General features: G+C 40.6%; 1 protein-coding gene across 7 annotated transcripts in view; it reads right to left on the bottom strand.

Moving 5' to 3' along the window:
* The window catches only part of TNS3 (tensin 3), a 247992-nt gene that overhangs the window by 181698 nt on the left and 41104 nt on the right, over nucleotides 1-25190 (bottom strand). The window contains exon 1 of one of the 7 annotated variants that reach the window (XM_082754608.1): nucleotides 14607-14696. The exons of 5 other annotated variants lie outside the window; for them this stretch is intronic. In XM_082754608.1, the coding sequence (XP_082610734.1) occupies nucleotides 14607-14681 (75 nt within the window). In that variant the 5' untranslated portion in view covers nucleotides 14682-14696. Of the gene's footprint in view, nucleotides 1-3637; nucleotides 3677-14606; nucleotides 14697-25190 lie in introns of those variants that run through there. One more of the 7 variants, XM_082754609.1, reaches the window with a different exon arrangement.

Raw genomic sequence — 25190 nt, 5'->3', positions numbered from 1 at the left:
AAGAAAAACACCACGTCTGAAAGCATTCTCCAATTGTTTCTTGAATACCAGCAGGCTTGGTTCCATGACCACTTTCCTGGGGAGCCTATTCCAGTGCCTGACCACCCTCTTGGTGAAGAGCCTTTTCCTAACATCCAGCCTGAACAGCTGTCCCATTACAGCTTCATGCTGTTCCCTCAGATCCTGTCACTAGTCACCTAAGAGAAGAGACCAGCACCTCCCTCTCTGATCACTCTTGTGAGGAAACAGTCGGCGGTGATGAGATCTCCCCTCAGTCTTCTCTTCTTTAAGCTGAAGAGCCCAAGTGACCTCGGCCACTCCTCATACGTCTTCCCTTCTAGACCCATCACCATCTTTGTAACCCTCCTTTGGACACTAATCGTTTTATATCCTTCTTATATCGTGCAGCCCAAAACTGCCCACAGTACTTGAGGTAAGGCCAGAACAGTGCCTAACAGATATAGGACAATCATTTCCCTCGACAGGCTATCTATGCTGTGTGAGATGCATCCTGAGATACAGCTGGCCCTTTTCACACCTAGAACACACTGCTGGCTCATATTCAACTTGCCATCAACTAGCACCTCCAAGTCACTTTCCGCAGTGCTACTCTCCAAACTCTCACCTCCACCTCAACACATATTTTCAGGATTACCCAGTCCCAGGTGCAGAATCCAGCACTTGGGTTTGCGAAGTTTCATGCAGTCAGTGAATGCCCAGACCTCTCATTTGTTAAGATCTCTCTAAAATGCCTCTCCATCCTCAGGGGAGTCAGCTCCTCCTAATTTAGCATCATCTTCAAACTTAACTGCAGTCCTGCATCCAGATCATTTACAAAAAACATTGAAGAGAACTGGCCCTAAAACTGAAACCTGGGGGACCCCACTAGTGACTGGCAACCAGCCTGATGTAACCTCATTTGCTATAACCCTTTGCACATTGCTATTCTTAACTTCAGCACTACAAATGGGCTTGCATTCAACACTTCAGCTGTACTAAGCTTTACTGTCCAGAAGCAGAAAGGGGTCTCCCTGCACACAGGCGGGCCAGACCCCCACAATGCAGTTTCCATTCACACATCTGAAGTTTTTAGGAAAGATTCAGTGTGGTGCAATGAGTTACATGGGATTTCTTTGTGGCTTTAACTAACATGGCCCTAGGCAAAAGGTTTAGTTGTCTCTAATAACACCTACAACACAGCTGCTGGGCAGACAGGAAAGGCCACAAAAACGATGCACCACAGGACCCAGGCACTTCTGCATGCTGCCTCCACAGGGGCCTACCCCAAACTTTATAGGAGCCCTTAGAAGCAGCAGTAAGCCTGGAGTAGGCCTGGGTGCTCAGAGGCACACGTGCTCCAGAGCAGATTTTGGCTCTGTCTCAAGCCACGTTCACCAGTAGGTACAAACAGTGAGTCTAATGTTAACAATAGCTTCAGGAAATGTTGGTCCTAGCCACAGCGTAAAGCCAAGATAACTAATCACAGAATCACAGAATTTCTAGGTTGGAAGAGACCTCAAGATCATCGAGTCCAACCTCTGACCTAACGCTAACAGTCCCCGTCAGAAACACCAGGGTAGAAATTACTTAGACTGAGAGAATAAAGTCAGGCTGGACTCCCGGGAAAATCTTTCTACCACTTAATTAGCAGAACTTACTGAGGGAAATAGCAGAAGAGTCCTTGTCCTCAGAGGCATTAGATGAAACATTTGAGAAATAAATTTGAATTGTAATTGCAATGCATCATTAGATACACATATTTCAATCACTAACCACAGAAGCTAGAGTCACAAATTCCCTTATATCCCCTATTTATAATCCTGCTGACATTTGCAATATGCTATGTCATATTGAATTGAAAGCTGTTGTCATAATTATAATTGATATTAAACCATAAATAAAAACAACAGCTGAACTCCAGCATTTTGTAGAAACATATCTAATGGCAAACAAAATTTATTATTTTCAAAAAATTTGCCTTGTTTTTTTTTTTTTTAATTTGAAAATATGGAGTGTTTCTGAAAAGACTAAGATGTCTAGGAGGAAAAGTGTCACTACTGTCATTACAGACAAGTCATGCACCCTAGCAGGTTCAAGCACTATGCCCAAAGATCTAAGAGGCCCTCATATCCACAGCCTCTTCTGCACCATGAATTAGCAACACCATGATCTCCACCAATATTCAGAGTTGCTACAGCTTCTCTGCTTTATAAATATAGATACACAAATAAAAGAATTCTCATTTTAGATTTTATCCACCCTTCTTGCTTCCAGAGTTCTACTTCTGGGTAACATTTACACAACAAGTCTGCAGCTCCCTCTGAAAGGCACAGTTCTGCACAGTTTGCAGTTATGAAGAAATTTATGGATAAGCTTGCCAGAAAGTTTATTCTACATCTAGACCTCCTCCCCTTATTTCCTACCTCCCAAACACGTCTTTGCAAGCTTTGACACTTGCACTGTTCCAAAGCAAGACAACTGTCCCAAGAATACATTAAATACCAGTTTCTGAGCAGTGAACGTGGGTCTTGACATTAATTGATCTGTTAGGCAACCTGACTGCTGCATTTATAATGTAAATAATTTGTTTTCCTCTTCGATGTTTTGGAAACACAGCTTTTGCATCTGAATTAGAAAATGTGGATTATTTGTTCACGACTGTTTATTCCACTGTCGGATCTCCAAGGAGTTCAATTAAATAGCTCATTTATGAGATTCAGCACTCAAAGCTGTTTACACTAGAACTCTACATAAAGTGCTATGAAACCTAAAAGAGCCGAGGCCACGGTTTCTATGTCATCACCTGGTACAGCTTCTTCAGTTCTCCACTAAGGAAAATACCAAAGAGAAAAAATAAAATAACCACACCAGAAAACAACCACGGGAGGGAAGTGAACAAGTAATACTCCTTTTTTCACAAGATGCAAGGCTGGAATCTAAATTGCATGTGACTGTTAGGGGGAAAAACTGGAACAATACAGTGCAGAACCACAGGTTACAAACTCTGAATTTTTGCCTGAGGAAGAGACTAACTGCGGCTGGTCTCAACTGTTAACATTATGAGATGTCTCTGAAAAGGAAAAACTCTTCTGCTTACCACACAAGGAAATCAAATATTTTTGGCCATGCTCTGCTCTCTATGGTATACAGAAATCCAGTGAAGTTGAAAGTTTATCCTATACTTACATCAGTGTAACAGAGCAGACTGTGTAAAGATTTACATTGGCATCCTCAGCTCTGATGAATTTCAAATGCTCAACACTGAGCATTTTCATTATGTAGCAACACATGGATCATCATCAGGTTAAAAAAAAAAAAAAACTCACAGCAAGTCTCTCAGAGCTATGCAAGACTCTTGAGGCATTCTACATTTTAAGAAAAAAAAAAAAAAAAAAGTGGTTTAAACAAAAGACCCTCTCCAGATTTTGATTAAGCCACTACTGACTAAAGTAATCAACTGTTTTGTTGGTGAGTATTTTTGGTTGTATTTTGGTTTTTGTTTTCTCAAAAACAATACAGCAGTTCCTCACTGACAGGGATTTAACACTGGATTATTACATGGATGCAAGATGCATTCACAATCTTATTCCCAAACATTGCACTAACAATTAATTACTGAATGAAGAACAGAACCAACCAACACTTCTTTAACTCCAAGCATGTAGACTCCAATGGTGATAATGGTTGATTCCTCGTGAATGTAGTCACAAGACCTAGACCTTTAAAGCATGAAATAGATATTGTAAAATTAAACCTGCTCAAACCATCTTCAAGAAAAGGATATATATACTAATATACTCTCTATATATAAAGTACATATATATATATATATATATATATATATATATATACACACTCTTGCTCAATACAAAAAACAAACAAACAAACAACTACAACTTCTAGAAGAGTAGTTCCCTCCAAAGTTACTTAGGCGGTGACTAAACTATGAGGAAATATAATTTCACTTTAAATTGCCATTAAAAATAATCAGAGTTTTTAAGTTAGTCCACATAGAGAAATGTTAGTCCACATAGAGAAAAAAAAAGTCAAAATCTGTTTGTACATTATTTCACTACCTACCTCCAAAACTTCCAACAATTCATGCCACATATTCTATCTTAGAGAAAATTACAAACAAAGCACCATAAGCTTTCTCTACGTCCAACTCTACTGTTGAATTTTACATGGCCTATTAGAGCCCTCTTAGCACAGCATGCAATTATATAAAGCAAAGATTCATATTTTCATTCACTTCCTGCCCATGGTCAAGCTAATACAATTTCCTTTTCTGTGTCCTCTCTCTAAATAACTTACCAACCAGTACTACTATTTCCTGGGATTCTCTTTGTGCACTATTTTACTCTCCATAGTAGCTTTAAAACCATGGGCTAGTAAAATGATTATTCCTATTATTTTAAATACACAGGGGCAGGGGGAGGTTGGTAGCAGTGTATTAGAGAAAAGGGTATTTTAAGTTGTTATTCCTCTGCAACTGTGACAGACACGGGTCCATTGTTGCAGCAAACTTCCAGGTCGGGGCAACCTTAAAAAAGCAGCAATTAAAGCTCCAGAAGCACAAACTCCCTTTCAAGGGCTCTCCTTCCCTACCACCTTTCAGGGGCTCGGCAACCAAAAGGAAACTTCAATTAAGGGATGACTGAAAGAGGTCTTTATGGAAAGGCTCAGCCCCAGTTACAAAATCTTTGCAAAACAAAGCCACACACACACACACACACACGTATATATACACACACACACACATTTTTCTTTAACATAGCTCCAAAAATAAATCACATGACTACAAAGAAAAAAAAAAAAAACACAGAACAGCTAGCTGAGGGGAATGCCAGAATACTCATGCCCTACAGCCCTTTCTATTAAGTTACATGTGACTACAGGGAAATAAAAAAAAATAAAAAAAAAAAAAAAACACAGAACAGCTAGATGAGGGGAATGCCAGAGTACTCATGCCCTACAGCCTTTTTATTCAGTCACTCAGTTGCTTTTGCCACCTTTCTATTTCCTCCCCTCCCATGAATCCCTTACATGAATTCAGTGCAGTTACTAAGCTTAAGAGATCCAGCTGAGAAATCAAATTTAAAAATCCCATCAATTTACCCGCAGTTCCCGTTAACTAACATCCCTTTAGTGAATACTGATGAGACAGGAAGTCACACTCCTCAGAATGTAACAGTTGGTATTATTAATACCTCAAAAGAGTTTACAGTTTTTCTCCACCTCCCCTTGTGGTAAACAGCATTTTTAACTTCCTACTCCTAAAGCAATGTTCCACATTTGCTGCAGGTTTCTTTATCAGAGTAATATTTATCAGTGTCTACCATGCATACAGGCCTAATAAGAACTTTTTGGTAACTATAAAAAGTGACTATGGCAAGTTTTACTCAGAAGACAGGATAAATATACAACGAAGAATTAAAAAAAAAAAAAAAACCAAACAAACAGCAAACACTCTTAACACATAAAAGAGCTACAGAGAATTTCATATAAGAGTAATTTCTTGGAGAACATACTATTGCTCCAAAAGTAGCACTTATTTTAGCCAAATGACACTAAATTAACACAGTATCATACACAGTGAAGTACATGCAAGTACCACCACTATATCACTGGTATATAAGTTTTCCAGAGCGCACAACACATAGCAAGAATATGGGATAGTGGCCAAAAAATAAAAAAAAAAATAAAAAGAATTTTTACAGACTAAAATATTGCATTTCTATCTCACCCACAGTCAGAGATTATTGCTGTAGTGGTGGACATAGTATAGACACACACGGAAAATAAAATGTACACAAAAAGCTAGTCATACCACTGCCACTACCATTTACTATTACCAAGTAACTTCACAGGGACTCCAAAGAAAGAGTATTTGTTCAACACTGCATTTACACCCTATTTCTTCAAGGTATTTAATCTTAAAAAAAAAAAAAAAAAGTAGTAGCCTAAGCTAGAAAAGAGATCTGAGTTAAAATAATGCAGCCTGAGCTGGCAGTATTCTTCCTAGTATCATCTGCTCAACTCCATCTGAGTCACAAGTCTCATTATGAAGACACATGGAGATGCTGACAAGGAAAAAAAATGTCTCATTGAATCAGCTGAGTTCACTTTTAGTTCACATCAAGAGGGGAAAAAATCCTATGATTTGGTGTTACAAAATTGTCTTACTGTATGAGCATAAGTGGCAAAACAATAACAGAAAGTTACAGAAAAATAGCATTGCTCCCCCCTCCTCCCCTGTTATACTGTTTGGTGCTATCATTTTAGCAGCAGAAGCCTTTGCAATTTCTCAGACAAAAGGTATCAGGTGTCTTTATTGCTGTAAAAAGAAATTATGCCAAGATACCATGATTTCAGATACCCTTTTCCAGATCAAACCTAAAAACAGAAGGTTTTGTTCAAATGAGCTTAAGAGTACTCATGTAGCTTCGAAGAAAGGTGACAGACGTGCAAAGTCCCTGCACTCAATGATTACTCACCACATCAACAGCCAGCTTTAGAAAATATGGCTTTAAACATAAGGTATGGGTGTTACGCTGACCCAGAAAGGCATGTCACCTACCAAGCAAGCACTTCACTGCTGTGTCAAAGGGAGACAACATTCAAACATCGCAAAACAGCCCAGCCCTGATCTACGTTCCCCTCCCTCACTGCACCAGCCACATTGGAAAGATCATCCCCACCCAGTCTTCCTATATCCATTAATAGATACTGGTTTCCACTAGAGTAGAAAAGGATATGGTGCTGACCATATGCTCAATGTGAGTCAGCAGTGTGTCCTGGCAGCCAGGAGGACAAACTGCATTTTGGGGTGCATTAAACACAGCACAGCCAGCCAGCCAAAGGGGCTGATTCTCCCACTATATTCAGTGTTGGTGTGGCCTCGCTTTGAATACTGTGTGTAGTTCTGGGCTCCACAATATATATATTAAAAAAAAAAAAAAAAAAAGATACTTGAAAGCATCCAGAGAAAGGTAACAAAGCTGACAAATGGGCTGGAAGGCATGTCCTATGAGGAGAGGTTAAGGTTGTCTAATTTGGAGGAAAGGAGACCAAGTGGCAACCTCACTGCTCGCCACAACTTTCTGCACAGCAGAAGAAGAGAGGGAAGTGCCCAATTTCTTCTACCTGGTAATCAATGGCAGGGAGTAAGTGAATGGCACAAAGCTGAGACAGAGGATGTTCAGACTGGATATAAGAAAACATTTCTTTATTGTGAGGGTGGTTAAAGTGGAACAGGTTTCCTAGAGACGTGGTTGATGCCCCATAGTTGTCAATATTCAAGAGGCAGCTGGATAATGCCCTTACTTAAACTTCTGGTTAGCCCTGAAATGGTCTGGCGGTTGGACTTGATCTCTGTAGGTCCCTTCCCACTGAACTACTCTAATTCCACTACTTCTGCCAAGTCTTTGAACACGCTGGTACGTTATGCCCCTACAACTTCAATGGCAGAAAGTTCCAGGAAGTCATACTCCTTGTTGTCTAAAGCACCTTCATTTGAGCATTTTAAAGCAAACTCCCACTAGTTCTAACAAGCGACAGTTCCTGCACGGTGGGATTGCATGACTAGTTCTGCATTCAGCTTACCTAACACATTTATGTTTCTGTAAAACATTGATCATATTCCCCAAGAACTTTGTTTTTCAAACTGAAGAATCCCAGTCCTTTCCTTTCTACCTCTTCACAAAAATTGGCTGCTACATCCCCTCGAACATTTTAGTCACCCCTTTCCATACATCCTCTCCTTCTACCATAAATGTTTGTATAGGCAGGAATGAGCTATATTCAGGTTAAAGTTTGCAATTAAAAAAGAGAGGATAGATTTGCTCCATGTTTTGTTCAACTAATGTACCCTAGCATACAGGTCTCTAGATCTAGATTTTCATGCTTCTGTTTCTAGGTGCCAGAAAAGACACTGACCATTAGCTGAATGAGAAATTGTACTGGCTCTTGTACACAAAACAAAGCTCTTTTACTTACACATCTGAACTAAAAAAGGTAAAAGCTGAAAAGACACAAAATACCACAAGATGCCATAGAGAAGCAATAGCACAAGAACAGTTCGTCATCGGATTCTGGAATAAGGGACTGCAGCTTTAACAGCTGTATCAAGTGAGGAGTATGGAGCTGTGACTAAACACAAAAGCAACTTCACTGCCCTAACAAGAGACAGGACCTATGCCACCTGCATTTAAGTGCAATTCCTTCATAAAAAATACATTTACTTTTATCATTTGTAGACAGTACACTTTTACAAAACGCACTGGCCCAAAACAGGATCACATCTGTAAGACAGCTCTTCTTCATCCCCATTACCCCTTCCCCCCTCTTCATCTACCCACCTTGGAGGGGGCCCTTCATCTACATCATCAATTCCATGTGCTCCTTTCAAAGCTTTAAATTCTTAACACAAAGCCGTATCAGATAATTCAGCTTTCTTTGAAAGATATTTTCCACTGGAAAGCAGAAGGAACAGGAGAATAAAATGTTTGGACACAACAGATGATCAAATAATTCTCTCTCCCCACTAGCTACCTCAAAAATTCAACACAACATTCCAGTATGTTTTCATGTCTGCTGTTTTTCCAGGCAGTTTCAAGTCATACCCCTTATGACCTGGCTGAGATTCCAGTCCAGCAGACAATAGGCCACGGTCTGCCTAGAGGTGGGTGACAACTGTTGAAGAAAAACAGCACACAAGCAGGTTTGAATGTATGCCCATTGGCAGCCCCAATACTCGTTCCAGTAGGACACAGGCAAAGCAGTACACTTGCCGGAGAAAGGCAACAAAAAGTTGTCTTTTTGTCCCCAGATCTTCACTGCTCTCCTTGATCCAGCTATCCCTTAGGAATCAGCCACCTGTACAGAGCAGTTCACTCCCTCTCCCCTCAGCAGGAACAAACAGGGGCCCTTGGTCACTCTTCATTCTTAGTGTAAAACAGCTGCAGATCTCACATTTTTCCATGTCATCAGCTCTTCATATTTTGTGTTTCAGCACCTTCACTTCATCAGTGCGCATGAATCTCTACTAGCGGAAAACACATTAGGAGAAAGATGGAAAGTCCATTAGGACAACTGTTACTCCAGACACTGGAAAACTTGTTGTTTTCATCTCACTTGCAAACTGACACTTTGTTCTGTGTGGGAAAATACTGTAAAAAGGAAATGCTTAAAAGCAGCAAAGGACTAGGTACATAGTGAAAGTTCAGTGTTTGTCGATGGTTCTTATTCTTTTATTGGTTAAATGAATTGGCCTTGACAACTCTGATGCTACAACAATCTCTGCATAATAAAAGCAGAGAAAGACATACGAAGACTAAATCCACTTTTTTAAATAACAGGGGAAAGGGCTATTTTTGAATATACTTGGCTCATCTTCATTTCACACACAAAAAAAAAAGTGTTGAAGGACATTAACAACAAGTCCAAAAGGCATGAGGTGTCTATCCTTGAAAAGCTGACGATTAAAGTTTTGTTCTTTTAAATTATCTTCACCTCAAAGACCTAATCAAATCTCTTCCAACTGCATATGGATTCTTGCAGGCACATAAAAACATTAAGCACACAAAGTACATGCTTCCACACATACTCCCTCCATCTCAATAGTCCTTAGCAGATCTGTTTACAACAGAATCACAGAATCATCTAGGTTGGAAGAGACCTCCAAGATCACCAAGTCCAACCTCTGACCTAACACTAACAAGTCCTCCAATAAGCCATATCACTAAGCTCTACATCTAAACCTCTTTTAAAACCTCCAGGGATGGTGACTCCACCACTTCCCTGGGCAGCCTATTTCAATGCCTAACAACCCTTTCCGTAAAGAAGTTCTTCCTAATATCCAACCTAAACCACCTCTGGTGCAACTTTAGCCCATTCCCCCTCGTCCTGTCACCAGGCACATGGGAGAATAGACCAACCCCCACCTCCCTACAGCCTCCTTTAATGTACTTATAAAGAGCGATAAGGTCGCCCCTGAGCCTCCTCTTCTCCAGGCTGAACAAGCCCAGCTCCCTCAGCCGCTCCTCGTAGGACTTGTTCTCCAGGCCCCTCACCAGCTTCGTCGCCCTTCTCTGGACTCACTCAAGCACCTCGATGTCCTTCTTGTAGCGAGGGGCCCAAAACTGAACACAGTACTCGAGGTGCGGCCTCACCAGAGCTGAGTACAGGGGGACGATCACCTCCCTAGCCCTGCTGGCCACACTGTTTCTGATAAAAGCCAGGATGCCGTTGGCCTTCTTGGCCACCTGAGCACACTGCTGGCTCATATTCAGCTAACTATCCACCATCACTCCCAGGTCCTTCTCTGCCTGGCAGCTCTCCAACCACTCATCTCCCAGCCTGTAGCTCTGCTTGGGGTTATTGCACCCCAGGTGCAGGACCCGGCACTTGGCCTTGTTGAACTTCATGCAGTTGACCTCAGCCCATCGGTGCAGCCTATCCAGATCCTCCTGCAGAGCCTTCCTACCCTCAAGCAGATCGACACACGCACCTAACTTGGTGTCATCTGCGAACTTACTGAGGGTGCACTCAATGCCCTCGTCCAGATCATCGATAAAGATATTAAAGAGAACTGGCCCTATTAACGAGCCCTGGGGGACGCCACTAGTGACTGGCCTCCAACTGGACTTGACTCCATTCACCACGACTCTTTGGGCCCGGCTATCCAGCCAGTTTCTAACCCAACGAAGCGTGCGCCAGTCCAAGCCAAGAGCAGCCAGTTTCTTGAGGAGAATGCTGTGGGAGACGGTGTCAAAAGCCTTGCTGAAGTCAAGGTAGACCACATCCACAGCCTTTCCCTCATCCACCCAGCGCGTCACTCTGTCATAGAAGGAGATCAGGTTCGTCAAGCAGGATCTGCCTTTCATAAACCCATGCTGACTGGGCCTGATCGCCTGCTTGCCCTGCAAGTGCTGCGTGATGACTCTCAAGATAATCTGCTCCATGAGCTTCCCTGGCACTGAGGTCAAACTAACAGGCCTACAGTTCCCCAGGTCTACCCTCCATCCTTTCTTGTAGATGGGTGTCACATTTGCTAGCCACTAGTCGACTGGGACCTCCCCCAATAGCCAGGATAAATGATGGAAAGCGGCTTGGCCAGCTCCTCCGCCAGTTCTCTCAGCACTCTTGGGTGGATCCCATCCGGCCCCATCGACTTGCGTACATCCAAGTGCCGTACCAGGTCGCCAACCATTTCCTTGTGGATAGTGAGGGCCACATCCTGCTCCCCATCCCCTTCCACCAGCTCTGGGTACTGAGTATCCAGAGAACAACCGGTATTGCCACTAAAGACCGAGGCAAAGAAGGCATTAAGCACCTCAGCCTTTTCCTCATCTCTCGTCACTAAGGTTCCCGCTGCATCCAGTAAAGGATGGAGACTTTCCTTAGTTCTCCTCTTTGTGTTAATGTATTTATAAATACGTTTTCTGTTATCTTTAACAGCAGTAGACAGATTGAGCTCCAGATGAGCCTCAGCCATTCTAATTTTGTCCCTACACATCCTTACAACATTCTTATAATCCTTCTGAGTGGCCCACCCTCTTTTCCAAAGATTATAAAACCTCTTTTTTTTTTTCCTAAGCTCTAGCCACAACCCTGTTCAACCAGGCCGGTCTTCTTTTGTGCTGGCTCATCTTTGGGCACGTGGAGACAGACCACTCCTGAGCCATTAAGAGCCATCCCGAGCCATAAGCCCAGCCTTCCTGGTTTCCTCTGCCCTTCAGGACTGCGCTCCACCAACCAGTGTCCTGAACAGCTCAAAGTCCGCCCTCTGGAAGTCCAAGACAGCGGTTTTACTGGTTCCCCTTCTGATATCGCCAAGAATAGAGAACTCTACCATTTCGTGGTCACTCTGCCCAAGACAGCTCCCGACCACCACATCTCCCACCAGTCCTTCTCTGTTTGCAAACAGAAGGTCCAGTGGGGCACCTCCCCTGGTAGGCTCACTAACCAGCTGCATCAGGAAACTACAGCAGCAAATGTACAAAGGTCTGCAGCAATGCAACAATCCAAACTCTCCCATGACACAATGCACTTAGGTATAAGGCCAAATACTGAAGAGCTACCAATAGCTGTCTTATAATAACCAATTAATGATGTGGTAAGTAAGAACCAAATAGTAACAACAACAAAAAGCAAATAATAAAGTTACCAAAACCTGCAGAAAGTGAAGAAATGGAGAACAGAAGCAACAGAACAGGTCAGAACCAGGCTAGAACAAGGACAGACAGCAGCAGCTGTGCAGCAGAGTAATGAACAGGAAGAACAACTGAGACGGATGGGGATACATATCAGTAAATCAACCACTGAGAAACTGAAAAAATATTATTAATAGCAATACAGTGAATTACTTGAGCAATGTCATATAGGCTAGATGTGTTACACAACCTGATCTTTCCATTTTACCCTCAAACTCCTGCTTCAGGCAGGCATGCTACATTAATACATAATTTGCAGGTACTGGCTAACATTACACAGAAGCATGTAAACTAATAGTTTGCACACCTTGTATGCGTGTGCATTTATCAGCTGCTGTACTAAGGAAGCATGCACACTGAAAGTATATGTATCATGGAACTATCAATCATCAGTAAAAATCTGCCTTTCTAATATTTTCCTACCCAGCAAGCCTGCCGTTTAGTTGTCATTCCAGTCGAGTACTTGAAAAGTGATTAACTAACAATGGTTGAGCGATAGCTAGCACTACAAGAGAGTCTCTTAGAACTCGAGAACACTCAGCACAGGCAGTTCCTGGTACAATCATCAACTTCTCTCATGTGCCAAGAAATCCAACCCAGACATTGGCAGTCTGAGCCAGATCCCAAGCTCCACCTCTTTCTTCTCTCTAGTTCTTCAGCAGCACAGAGAGGATGTCACTAAACAGCAATTGCCCAGAGGTACAGCTGTCCGAAGAGCAGGAAAACCCACTGCACAGCTACTGGCTGGTTCTGGGCCAGCATCTCCCACACTGCAGACCAGAATATTTTAAACCAGGAGCAACAGGCCAAGGGGAGACAGCAAAATAAACATCTCTTACTAACACTGTTTTGTATTTTTCCTGGTGTTCCTGTGTGGTCTTGTCAGATGAATCTATGGGAACAAGCTGATGAAAAGAGCTTTACCTGAAACCTGTAGATTTTGTATACCTTTTATTTACTTTCTTTTGATATTACGAGATTAGTTGTACCCACCACTCTGAACATGCATCTCTCACAATGTTTGAGAAGTGATAACAGTATACTAAATCAAAAAGTCTTTATCGTACTCCCCTATAAGTATTAACCAGGGACAATACTGTACAGAGTCTATGCTCACCTAAGCCCTAACAAGTTAAAAATAACTTTAAGGGAGCAAAAGATAGTAGTAGTTAGGTTTGTATTTTCTGAAATACACTGACAATTTCTGAAAATACCTAACATCCCTCCCATTTTGGTATGGGTATCAGTAATTCTATCTATTTCTGCTGACCTGCAGATTTGCATACTTAAAATTTCCAATTATGTTACCATTAGCTCCGCCTTATCATTGTAAACATTTTTAAAATCAACCCAGTTACACCCCTTGTCTGTCACGATGGTCTCCACCTTTCCAATTAGCTTTTCCCACTCAAATATTAACCCATAGTCAGAACACAAAAAAATAACTTGTCTTCATAAATGACACCAATTCTGGTCACTGCCTAGCACAGAGTGCTACTAGCTGGGAGCTCTGTTTACTCCCACCCAGCCAGGAAAAGATTTGATGCTACTGGCACAAGTAGCTTCATCTTTGATGTCACATGAATGAACCAGGATAATGTAAAGTTACTTAAGCACAAGGATCACATTAGGCTACAAGATTCTAAAGCTCTTGTGGAAATGGAAACCAAATACAATAGACGTTCACAAAGCTATTATACAGTGCCTGCTCTGTAGCTGATTAACTTGCTCACTCATCCAAGAATAAATATTTAAACCATTATGTTGAGAAAAACAGTTACATAAAACACAATTGTTACCTAACTCAGACCTGTTCCCTTCTTGTAGCCCAAAATGACTACTCGCTTTCAATTTCCAAATAACTGTCCCAGTAATCTCCCTGGTGCTCTAACTGGGATTATACAGAAAATCTCACTAAACTGTATCAGAATCACAGAACAGCCCAGGATGGAAGGGAACTGAAACATCCTGCCCAATCACATCTTGAAAACATCCAGTGACTGGGAGGGGGGAGGGCATAGATTGTACAATTTTTGTAGCCCTTTCCCTCTCCTTTACAGGGAATGTACAAGTTCCAAATTTTCCACAAACATACAAAATTTTGTTGACCAAACAACAGTCAGAACATGTTCTCAAGAGCATACACAAGAGAAATGCAGTATGAGAGAGAAATGCCTCTTGGTAACATTCTTTCAGCAAAAATTTATAATCCCTTACTTTTGCCATCCAAACAAACCTGATGCCTCCAACCATAAAGAGGGGCCTACTGCCTGTATGCTTGTTTTTATTCGTTCATTTTCATTACACACCAGGCTTTAAGGCAGTACAATTGTTTATAGTCTGCAACCCTCAGCAGCAGAGAAACCACAAGGAATTCACAGATGTGATTACCTTCTTCCAAGTTAAAAGCATTACTTCAGAAACATCAGCATATAAATATAGGCAGAAGTGCTGAGGAATGAACATATCTCGGTTTGACCACCAGCCAACTCTCCAGATGAACTGTTGTCAGCCTGGCTTAAACAAAGGGTTGCTTTAATTAGTCAAATATTACTAACTGACAGGGCAAATTCCAAAAATACTTCACTACAATTAGAAATCTCCCCCTTCCCCCCCCCCCCCCTTAATTAAAACAATTTTTAAATAGCATTTAACCTCTGCATGGCTACATGGGTATGCTTTAAGTATACCCACTTCTCTTTTGTCTGTCAAACAACAGTTACGTAAAACTATAAAAATATTTCCCAAAGCACCTGGAAAAGCTTCCCGACATTTTATACGATAATCGTGGCAACGTTTCATTCCAGTCCTGTTCTGTTTCAGGTCCCACTGGGACTGAAGCTCTTCCAGTCCGTTTCTGCATCTAGTTTAACACAAGACCAGAGGGGGGAGAGAGCAGGGCAGAGGGGGAAGGCAGAGGAAAGCAAAGCACGGAGCAACTGCTCAAACCAGTTTTCAGTTCACGTTAAGTTCAACTCACACCTTATTACTATACTGTATTTACTGCAGTTTTCACCTTCCTCTAGCTGCGATTATTTTTCCATCTTTTCACTTTCTAGAAACTGTTCGGTTATTCTTTGACCACCTTGGACTGAAAAACAGGTCTGTTTAGCAACCTAACAGGCCATAGGTCAGCATACATCCAGGAGACTCCACCCTGTCCCCACACAGTCCCTTACTCATTATTCACATATAGTATGCAGCCACCACCATGTTGTGTTTATGCATGATAAAACCTTGAACTGCAGAAGTCGAGATCAGCCCTGTCTAATTTACTGCTGAAAGAACAGGTAACAAAACATCAGTACCGGGACCAGATCCTTTTAAACAAAGGAATGTTGTCATTCTGCAAATAAATACAAAATAGAGTTCAGTGGTTTTTTTTTCTTAGAGGAAGCAATAAAATCCTTAAAAGCTAAACCAAACCAAACCCTGGAATTCAGCAACCTGAACTACCATACTCCAAATACCCAAGTATTAAAAATAAATCTTTTCCATGCAAAAAATAAACATATACAAAAGATACTAATTGTTTAAGACCTGTACAACAAGCACAGATGCCCTTTTTGGTCTTCCTGCTCGCTTGTGCTGAACTATATGACAGAATCAAATCCTAATCTCAGTTCATGGATGTTTACATTCAGGGAACGTCTCATATAAACTAAGAACTCCCCTGTGACCATATTCAGTCACGGAGAGACAGCTAAACACAGCTATGTGCTGACAAAGAGGCAGACTAACAGAAAACTTCAATTTCATGCAAAACGTCATGGCATTCCAATTAGTCTGAACATATCTAGACGCAAATACAGATGGATCAGTGTCCATTTCTTAAAGAATCATAGCTCAAATAAGAGCTCTGTATCCATGCTTGCAACCTGTATTTTTCTTGCATTCTCTCCACCCAGTCTGGAACTCCAGTTCAGCAGACAGAGAGAAATGTCTTCCTGGAGGCAAGAATGAACAATCTCTCCCCAATTACAGAGCCATGTGTGGGCTATGAGCAATTTTCCAAACATAAAAGGAAAGAGAGAGTTTGCTATGTATATTAACAAGCTAAAACAAGCCAACCTGCAGATGTAAGGGATCAAAGTGTCTATTTGAGTCACCTCAGAATTAATCCCCTGCAAGAATGTCCACCACTACCCCCAGCTACACTCCCCCCTTCTTCCCTCCCAGAAGGAAAAGTCAAGATCGAAGAATGCATCCAGCTCTTTTAGATGAATACAATACTCCACAGAACACACGTGCCCTTCTCTTCTCTTAAAAACATTATGTTCTTCCCCCTCCCAGCACGCACATGCAGATAGCTAAGATACGGTTTTATTCCCATTGTCTATCAAGCACAATACCATGTTTTATTTAAAAGGTTCATGAAAAAGCTTTCACTGCAGGTTCAGGTTGAGAACAGCACCTGCGTCACACAGATACGAACGTCTTTGAAAAACGTTAAGGCAGCAAAAGCAACATTCATTATCTGCAACACAAATGCTTTGAAGCAAATTTGCTCTAGGAAACAGGAAAAAGTGATTGTGAGAAGTTAAAAACATTAGAAGAAGCAAATACAAGCATTTTAACAGGCAATTCGTAGTGAACTTCAAGAATATCATTCAAATTTGAGCTACCTCCAGTAGACTTTATTTTAGACAATACTTCAGTTAAGTATCAAAAGGGCATCTGTGATATCAAACTCTTCTACATCTTTTTTTTATGCAAGCTGAAAACTCAAACTATCCTGATTCAGAGGCCTGAAAAAGAACCCCATTTTATGGAAAAGAGCACCACATTCTTCTAAGAAAGCCTTAACAATCTCAGTGTTATCATAAACGGCCTGGTTCTCTTCATACAGAAGTATCAGAATTTTATTTATTTATTTTTGCAAGGAGTAGTAGAAACATTAAAAAGCATTTCTTTGCTGTGTGAGTGACAGAGCACTGGAACAGACTGCCCAGAGAAGTTGTGGAGTTTCCCTCCTTGGAGATCTTCAAAAGCCATCTGGACATGGCACTAGGCAACCTGCTCTGCACAGCCCTGCTTGAGCAGCAGGGTTGGACCAGATGAGCTCCAGAGGTCCCTTCCAACCTTAACCATTCTGTGATTCTTGAAACAGGAAACCTAGTGGCTGACTGGTCTGCAAAAGGCTTCAAGAGTGACATTAATACTGCCAAATCTCACATCAGAGTACTGACTAGATAAAGGAGTCAATGCTACTGGGAGCTTACAAGCAAATCTATCACATTAACCATATTCTGCACACCAGACCCACTATACTAACGAGTGTGTGATTTGAGAAATTGCCACTTACAAAACTTCACTCATAAGCAACACCAGTTGCTCCAGCAGCTCATGAAACAACATCGCAAGTTGTGCCAGGCAGCGTTAACAGAATGGAAGTAAATGGTAACAGGAGCTTTAGTTTCAAATCCCACCTGTAAAATCCATCATCCATGGGCTTTGAAGTTCTCTCATTTCATTTCCACTCACAAGTTTGGCACTGACTCCTTTGCAGAGAGACTATACACAATCAGATAAAAGGGAGACAAAAACCACTTCAACAATCATCTCTCCATTTTAAGAGTGTCATATACAGTAGCTCTAGATACCCCTTTTTCATCCAGACCACAGATAAAAGCAAAAGCATAAGGACTATAATTCTCCTTAGGCTGCTCAACAAAACAGAAGAAGAATACATCATAGAAAGTTCAAGCTCCATTCAAGTCCATTTTAACCATTCCTTTTGACCAGGCACTGAATGAAGACTCAGCTTTTACTTCATATAAGCCACAGAAAAGCAATCAGTGATGCCCTGACTTATATACTCTTTCAGAATCTCAATTAACATACAATAACTTAAAACCAGTTATAAACATCAGAGTTAACCATACGCCCCAAAATAACAAATGGACTATGGGCCATGAAACTTCTGACTGCTGCAAAGAGCTATACTCCATCTACTTAGATTAAGATGGCAAAAAGCTTCTCAGAGGTAGCAGGTAGACTTTATTCAAATAATGCACTCATAGCTATTAAAAAAAAAAAAAAAAAAAAAAAAAGGAAAAAAAAAGATCAGACCTTTGTGTCAATAGGAATTGCACAATGCAGAATCGTAGGATCGTAGGACAATTCAGACTGGAACAGACTGCAGAAGTTTATCTAGTCTGGCCTCCTGCTCAAGTTTTTTGGTTCAATAAACATTTTGACTTTGAATATAAAATAACTTAAGCGACTTGCACACAGAAAAGTTTGCCCAGCAAGAAGGAATACAGAAGTATTGAGTAAAGAGAAGTAATGACCTAGTATTTTTGGATCTTGGAAACACCATGAGTTCCCTGCCTCACCACAGACCTCTGAGTTACTGTAAACAAATAGCTTATTTTTTTCCATGCAGCTGTGCATCACCTCTAAAATGGAGATACTAAACTTTGCAAGATGGGGATGACATGAAGCTAGGTAACTTTCAGAAGTAAACTGTCCAGATACCACAGTAACATATAATGTAACAGACAGAAAGGAAGATTAATATATCTGTGCATGAACAAGCTTGAAATGGCAACAGTAATCCAGTTTCACTGCACTTATAAAACGAAGTTAGCAATAAATTAAGATGTATTCAGAGGACTTGTTTCTAAAATCATAACACATTTTTGGAAGCACTGTTATGTACATAAATACTAGAATTAATAGATGAAAAGCTTCCCTTTCCCCACCCCCAGCCCCTAGCTTATATATTTCTCTCCTTCTCCATTAGAAAGTTTTGATCATTTTGGTAGGAATTAAATTCATATACAACTATTTTTGATAAATCCATATCTTGTTGCTACAGCATGTGTTTTCAAATACAAATAATGAACAGGAATACAAAAAGCATGTTGAAATACTTCTCCAACTGATATACACCTTAAAGTCAATTAACATATTATACTTAAACAGTATCTTGCTGAAGTCAGACTTCATGTCTGTATGCATACATTTCCTCTGTCATTGGCACACACACATAGTTTATTCATTACAAATACATCACCCTAAAAGTTAAATCTCAATTCCTAGCAAATAAGAAAAAAAAAAAAGCCAAAACAATCAAAAATGTCCTCTGTATTCCTGAAGGACAAAACAGTTAATGCTAAATATGTTATTCCTCTTGCCAACTCTTAATCTCCATCAACACAGCGGTATAATACCACATGTAGATTCTGTGGTCCCAAAGTGATCTCAACTGTTGTGCTTTGCAGGAACTCTACATTCAAAGACCCATGTGGGTTGAAAATACTACCCCAGTAGTGCTCTTTCCTTTCTTCTCTAGGTCTTTTCATACCACTTGAAGCAGGAGTGTTTTCATTTCGCTTTTGCTTTCCCACCAACCATCTCTCTCCTGAATACCTTCTCTCTTGCTGAATGCAGTTCATCAAAAACTGTGACATCTAGGAAATTGTCTTTGCCTCTAGACAATGCACCTAAAGCTGTTAAAACCTTGGTTTATGTTCTAGTGACCTCAGTTGGGTAAATCCACAATTTTCCCAATCATTACATTTCTTTCTCAAATAATTGATCCAATTACACTAGAAGTAATGCACATAACAGCCATATGACACTGAATTTGCAATGAATCATCATGTAAGCATATGATTACACTTCCTTTCAGAAAGTGCATGAGAATTCAAGAAATTCTGAATACAGTAATTCAGCTAGACTTACATTTGAACTGGAAACTCCCAAATCTATCAGTATCTATAGAAAATTCTATCACCATGGTAAACAAACAAAACTGGTGCCAAATTCTGTGTCATTCAGAAATCAATGAAGCAAGTTCACCATTTTTATGGGAGCTGTCATATGCTTCATTTCCTTCACCACTTTCAAGTACAACCAAGGGAAAGATTCTGACCGCTTGAAGAGTCCTACTTTTCTGAAAAGTTTCTCACTCCTTGGCCCTACAAGTCTTCAGAGCATTTATTCACTAGGGAACAACTTCAAACAAATGTAACAGTACCCACAAGGGTAAGCCAAAGCACATAAACCAAAATGTTTTCTCTGCAAGCAAACTGCAAGAGAACCATCCATTACCTTGAAAGACTCAAAGAAAGAAGTTGTTCAAGGATGTCCAGGAAATTAATGAAAATCACAGTAGTCAGATTGGAAGCTGAAAGCATAGAAACACGATTCAGAAGTACTATCAGGCTTCAGAGTTCATAAAGAGAAAACAGTTTCTCACTGGCAAGGGCCTGACTCTCTAGAGATAAGGCATTCCAGTTCTTCCAAAAGTTTGAAAGGAATCTCAATTTCTGCCACTTTAAAGCTTGCTTCTCTTATACCAGCAAGACCTACAGCCCTGCTTTAAGCACAAGATACATAATTCCATATGGTTAAGTAACAATGGGTATCTCCGTGCAGATTACAGCTGAGAACCTGAAGTTGCTCTCCAAAAGCTAGGAGCTCTTATTGCCTCCAAGAAGACAGAAAATGAATCCCAGAGAGACCGAGTATCAAACTCTCATTGCGTATCATTTTAAATTTCAAGCTATGTTACTGATGACCATATCTGAATGAGTCACTGACAAGGAGAATATATAACAGCAGTCTACTTTGCTTGAATTTCAGTCTGTGCTCCAAACATTACTCATCACATTCTTCTATCAAAATATATTAAACTGAAGAAAAGACATTACTCACATTTCATACCAGCTCAGTTTAACCATTATCTCAGTTGAGCAGAATAATATTTTAATAAAATCTCACATCTCCAGGGAACACAAAGTTTCACTAAAAGCACGGACATACGGTACTAACCAGCTCAAATGGGTGATTACACAGTGTTAATTCATTGAACAAGGGATGACAAGATGTTTTCCCCTTCCCAAGTAAGCAAAATCCATTAAAAAAAAAAAAAAAAAAACAGTTCTCAAAGATGCTTCTGATTACTTACCAGCTACTTCTGGCAGCATCTTTCTTTAACCACAATATTATGAAAGTAGTCAGGAATTGTATCTTAAAACTAGGCCAAGAATCAACATTTCAGGCCTTGTTTTCCTCAGAACTACTGTTCTCTACTTGCAGATTGCAGATGTCACAGCTGATTGCCACCACTCTTCCCCAGCTAGTTCCCAAGTTCTATTTCTTGGTGAACTGGGTCTGGCTGGGATGGAGTTAACCTTCCCTGCAGCAGCCCATACAGTGCTGTGCTCTGCATGTGTAGCTAGAACAGCACTGGTGTCACAGCAGTGTTTTTGTCTATTCCTGAGCGATACTGGCACAGCATCAGGACTCCCTCCAACCTCTTCCCAAGAGCCAGCGGGCTGAGGGTGCCTAAGAGGTGGGGAGGGGACACCACCAGGACAGCTGACCTAAACCAACCAAAGGGATACCATACGATGTCACACTCAGAAAAAAAAGAAAATAAAAAAAAAAAGGTGGAAAAAGGGAAGGCGAGGGGAGGAGTGGGCTCTTATTATGAAAACGTTCTGTCCTCCCAATGGCTATGCATATTGAGGCCTTGCTACAAGGACATGGTCAAGCATTGCTCATTGGTGGGAAGCAGATAAAAAGTTCTTTCCACTCTCTCTGTGCTTCCACATGGCCTTTGCTTGTTTTGTTTGTTGTGTGTTTTTTTTCCCCTCCCCTTTTCCCTTTAGTTAAATTATTTAATTTCCCCTTAAATATTTTTCCTTTAATTATCCTTATCTTAACCTTTGAATTGTTTTTTTTTTTTCTCCTTCAAGGCCAATGGGATGAGGTTCAACATGGCTAAGTGCTGGGCCCTACACTTTGCTCACAACAACCACTTGCAATGCTACGGGCCTGGGGAAGAATGGCTGGAAAGCTGTGCAGAGGAAAAGGATCTGGTGGTCCTGATTGATGCTCACCTGAACACGAGCCAGAAGTGTGCCTAGGTGGTCAAGAAGGCCAACAGCATCCTGACTTATATCAGGAATAGTGTAGCCAGTAGGACCAGGGAGGTGGTCATCCCCCTGCACTCTGCTCTGGTGAGGCCACACCTCAAATACTATGTTCAGCTTTGGGCCCCTCAGTACAAGATGGACATTGAGGCCCCGGAACATGCCCAGAGAAGGGCACTGAAGCTGGTGAAGGGCCTGGAGCACAGGTCCTGTGAGGAGCGGCTGAGGGAACTGGGGTTGTTTAGCCTGGAGGAGACTCAGGGGAGACCTCATTGCTCCCTCCAACTACCTGAAAGGAAGGTGTGGGGAGTGGCGGGTCAGCTTCTTCTCAAAGGTAACTAGTGATAGGACTAGAGGGAACGGCCTCAAGTTGCACCAGGGGAGGTTCACATTAGAAATGAGGAGACATTTCTTCTCAGAAAGAGCAGTCAGGCATTGGAACAGGTTGCCCAGGGAGGTGGTGGTGTCACCATCCCTGGGGGTATTTAAGGAAAGGTTGAACATGGGTGGGTGACAGTGGTAGCAGGGGGAAGTTTGGACCAGATGATCTTGGAGGTCTTTTCCAACGTTAATGATTCCATGTTTTCTCTTTTGAGGAGGGGGAAGGAGAGAGCAATTGTGGTGGAGTTCAGCTGCCTAGCAAGGTAAAACCACCACAGTAGCACTACATCCTTCAGGCCACAATCAGAGCTGGGGTGCCTTATGAACTACCCTCTCTCTACCCTTCAGGAAAGATGAGGTTGTTGACAGTCTTTATTCCCCTAATGTACAAAAAGAAGGGCTATTACCTCCTCAGGACAAAATGAATATCTGCATTTCAAAGTAAAGCTGAGAGCAACAGCATGCACAACCACAGCAAATAGTCAAAGTGTTACAGTTGTACAGAAATAAAAGATAAAAAACAGTATTTTTAAAAAACAATTTTCTTCAAAATTCCTTTTCACAGCAGAGAAATGTATCTGAAAAACGAACACTCAAAGCTAAAGACAAAGTTTGTGCATGCTCCTCTTGCACTTCATGGGGGATGGAGTTCTGGCTGGTTTCTGGCATTCCCCTAGAGGCTCCAAAGGGACCATAAGTCCCATGACACTCTTCAACTCTAAAAACAAGAACATTGCTCTAAAGGAAAGCCACTGTTTCGAGAAACTCCTGTGCTTACTGAAAAATAAAAAATAAAAAAAATTAAAAAAAAAAAAAATCACCACAAGTGAAGTGTATACCATGAGGCAGCAGAAGAGTATCAGCAAAGGTGTTTTTTTGTTTTGTTTTGGAACAAAATTTTTAAGCCTCAAGGGCTGAACTCCATGGAAGAAAATCTATCTGGAAGCTTACATTAAAAATATTCCCCCCTTTCCATAATCAAGCATCTTGAAAAGTATATGAAATTCACTACAGACAGACGGACATTCACATAAGACTCAAGCCTACACACATACATATGTTACACATCTCACAGACAATGGAGCGGCAGGATGACTCCAAAATATTTTAAGTAACCGCGGTACATAAGGGAAAGAAATAACATAGTAAAGGAATACTGCTATCCATAAAAATACTACAGAACACGACACACTCTGCAAATAACACAAAACAGCTGGATTCAAGCTGCAGCAAGGCCATTGCTGAGCATCTGCTGAAACAGAACACCTGCAAGATTTCATAAAGCACAAAATACAGAACTTTTTGAAAATGACTTCAGAATTTTATTAAGCCAGTCGCTTCTTTCCACAGTTATATAAATGAAGTGCATAAACTTGACAATATTTACATATCATGTTTTACTTATGGATGGGAGATGCACTTCTAAACACAGAAGTGTATTGCTCACTTTTTTAAAAAATACCATCTTCCTTTCCACAAACCATAGTCAAAGAGCAGCCAAGATAGAGCAACAAATTTTTTGATACTTATAAAATTAGAGCTCAAAAATACAACATTTGATCTAGACAGGAGAAAGCATAGATGAATTTTAACAAATAAATTAATAACAATTTGTGTTATGGCTGAAATCTATTAATCTAGAAACGTATTAGCTAGAATACAGACCACTACTTAAAAACTACATCCTCCCCACAGAGTTTTGTCATATATGCCTAAATCTGTTTAATCTCACTGGAAATGCCAGATTTCCCAGAAGCTGCAGGAAAAAAAAAATGTTTTATATATATATATATATATATATATATATATATATATATATATATATATATATATATATATATATATATATATATATAAACATTAGTTGTACATGATTTTTTGACCTCCCAAATCAAATCCACATCAACTAAAAAGAAACTCTAAACGTTTAAAGTTGCTGATAGCTGCAAGAATACTAACATACCTCAGGAAAGTTTTGTTTTTAAATAGCGAGACACCTTGTGTTCCAAAGTATTTCTGAGTTTTCTGGTTGTGTTTGTTTTAAAAACACAAATTGGTTCAATATCAAAATCAACAACAATTAATTTAACCATACCCAGGTTCCAGGCTCCCACTTCTTGACCATAGCAACAGGCTGCATGTTTATAAATTAAAATCAAACAACTCCTTCGTCAAACCCAAAGGGAACAGCGTTACCAAAATCCAGGCAGCTGAAATTTCTTGATATATACTTCAAAAATAATAAAAGGCAAATTACCCATACCCTGGCAAAAATACAATGTCAACAGTCCAAAAAAAAATTACATTTGGATTGCAAACACTGTAGGAAGGCCCAGATACACAAAGTAAACAAAACCTGAAACACATGTTCAGGAAATCACATGTTCCCAGGTGTACAAGCACACAATACCCCCCAGAGATATTCTTTGCTCTTGGAGTATTTTCAGGACATTGGCTGCATCCTGTAACAAGCCACTATCATCTATTAACCATTAAAGCTAAACAAATACAAAAGCTTGTGTGCACAGAAGTTGTGTTTCCATGCATATTTCCTTTGCAATTTGGGGAAAACTCACATAAGGCTGTGAACACAGATCATGTCTTCCTCTTTACTAGCCCCAGGAAGGACAGAAAACAAGGATGCCCACAATGTGGTACAGATTAAAACACTCATAAAAAAAGGAAACCCATTACAACTGGGTGT

Source organism: Aythya marila, assembly GCF_965140915.1.
Source record: "Aythya marila genome assembly, chromosome: 2".
Lineage (NCBI taxonomy): Eukaryota > Metazoa > Chordata > Aves > Anseriformes > Anatidae > Aythya > Aythya marila.
Note: the sequence above shows the minus strand (reverse complement) of the source record. Positions and strands in the feature narration are given on the sequence as shown.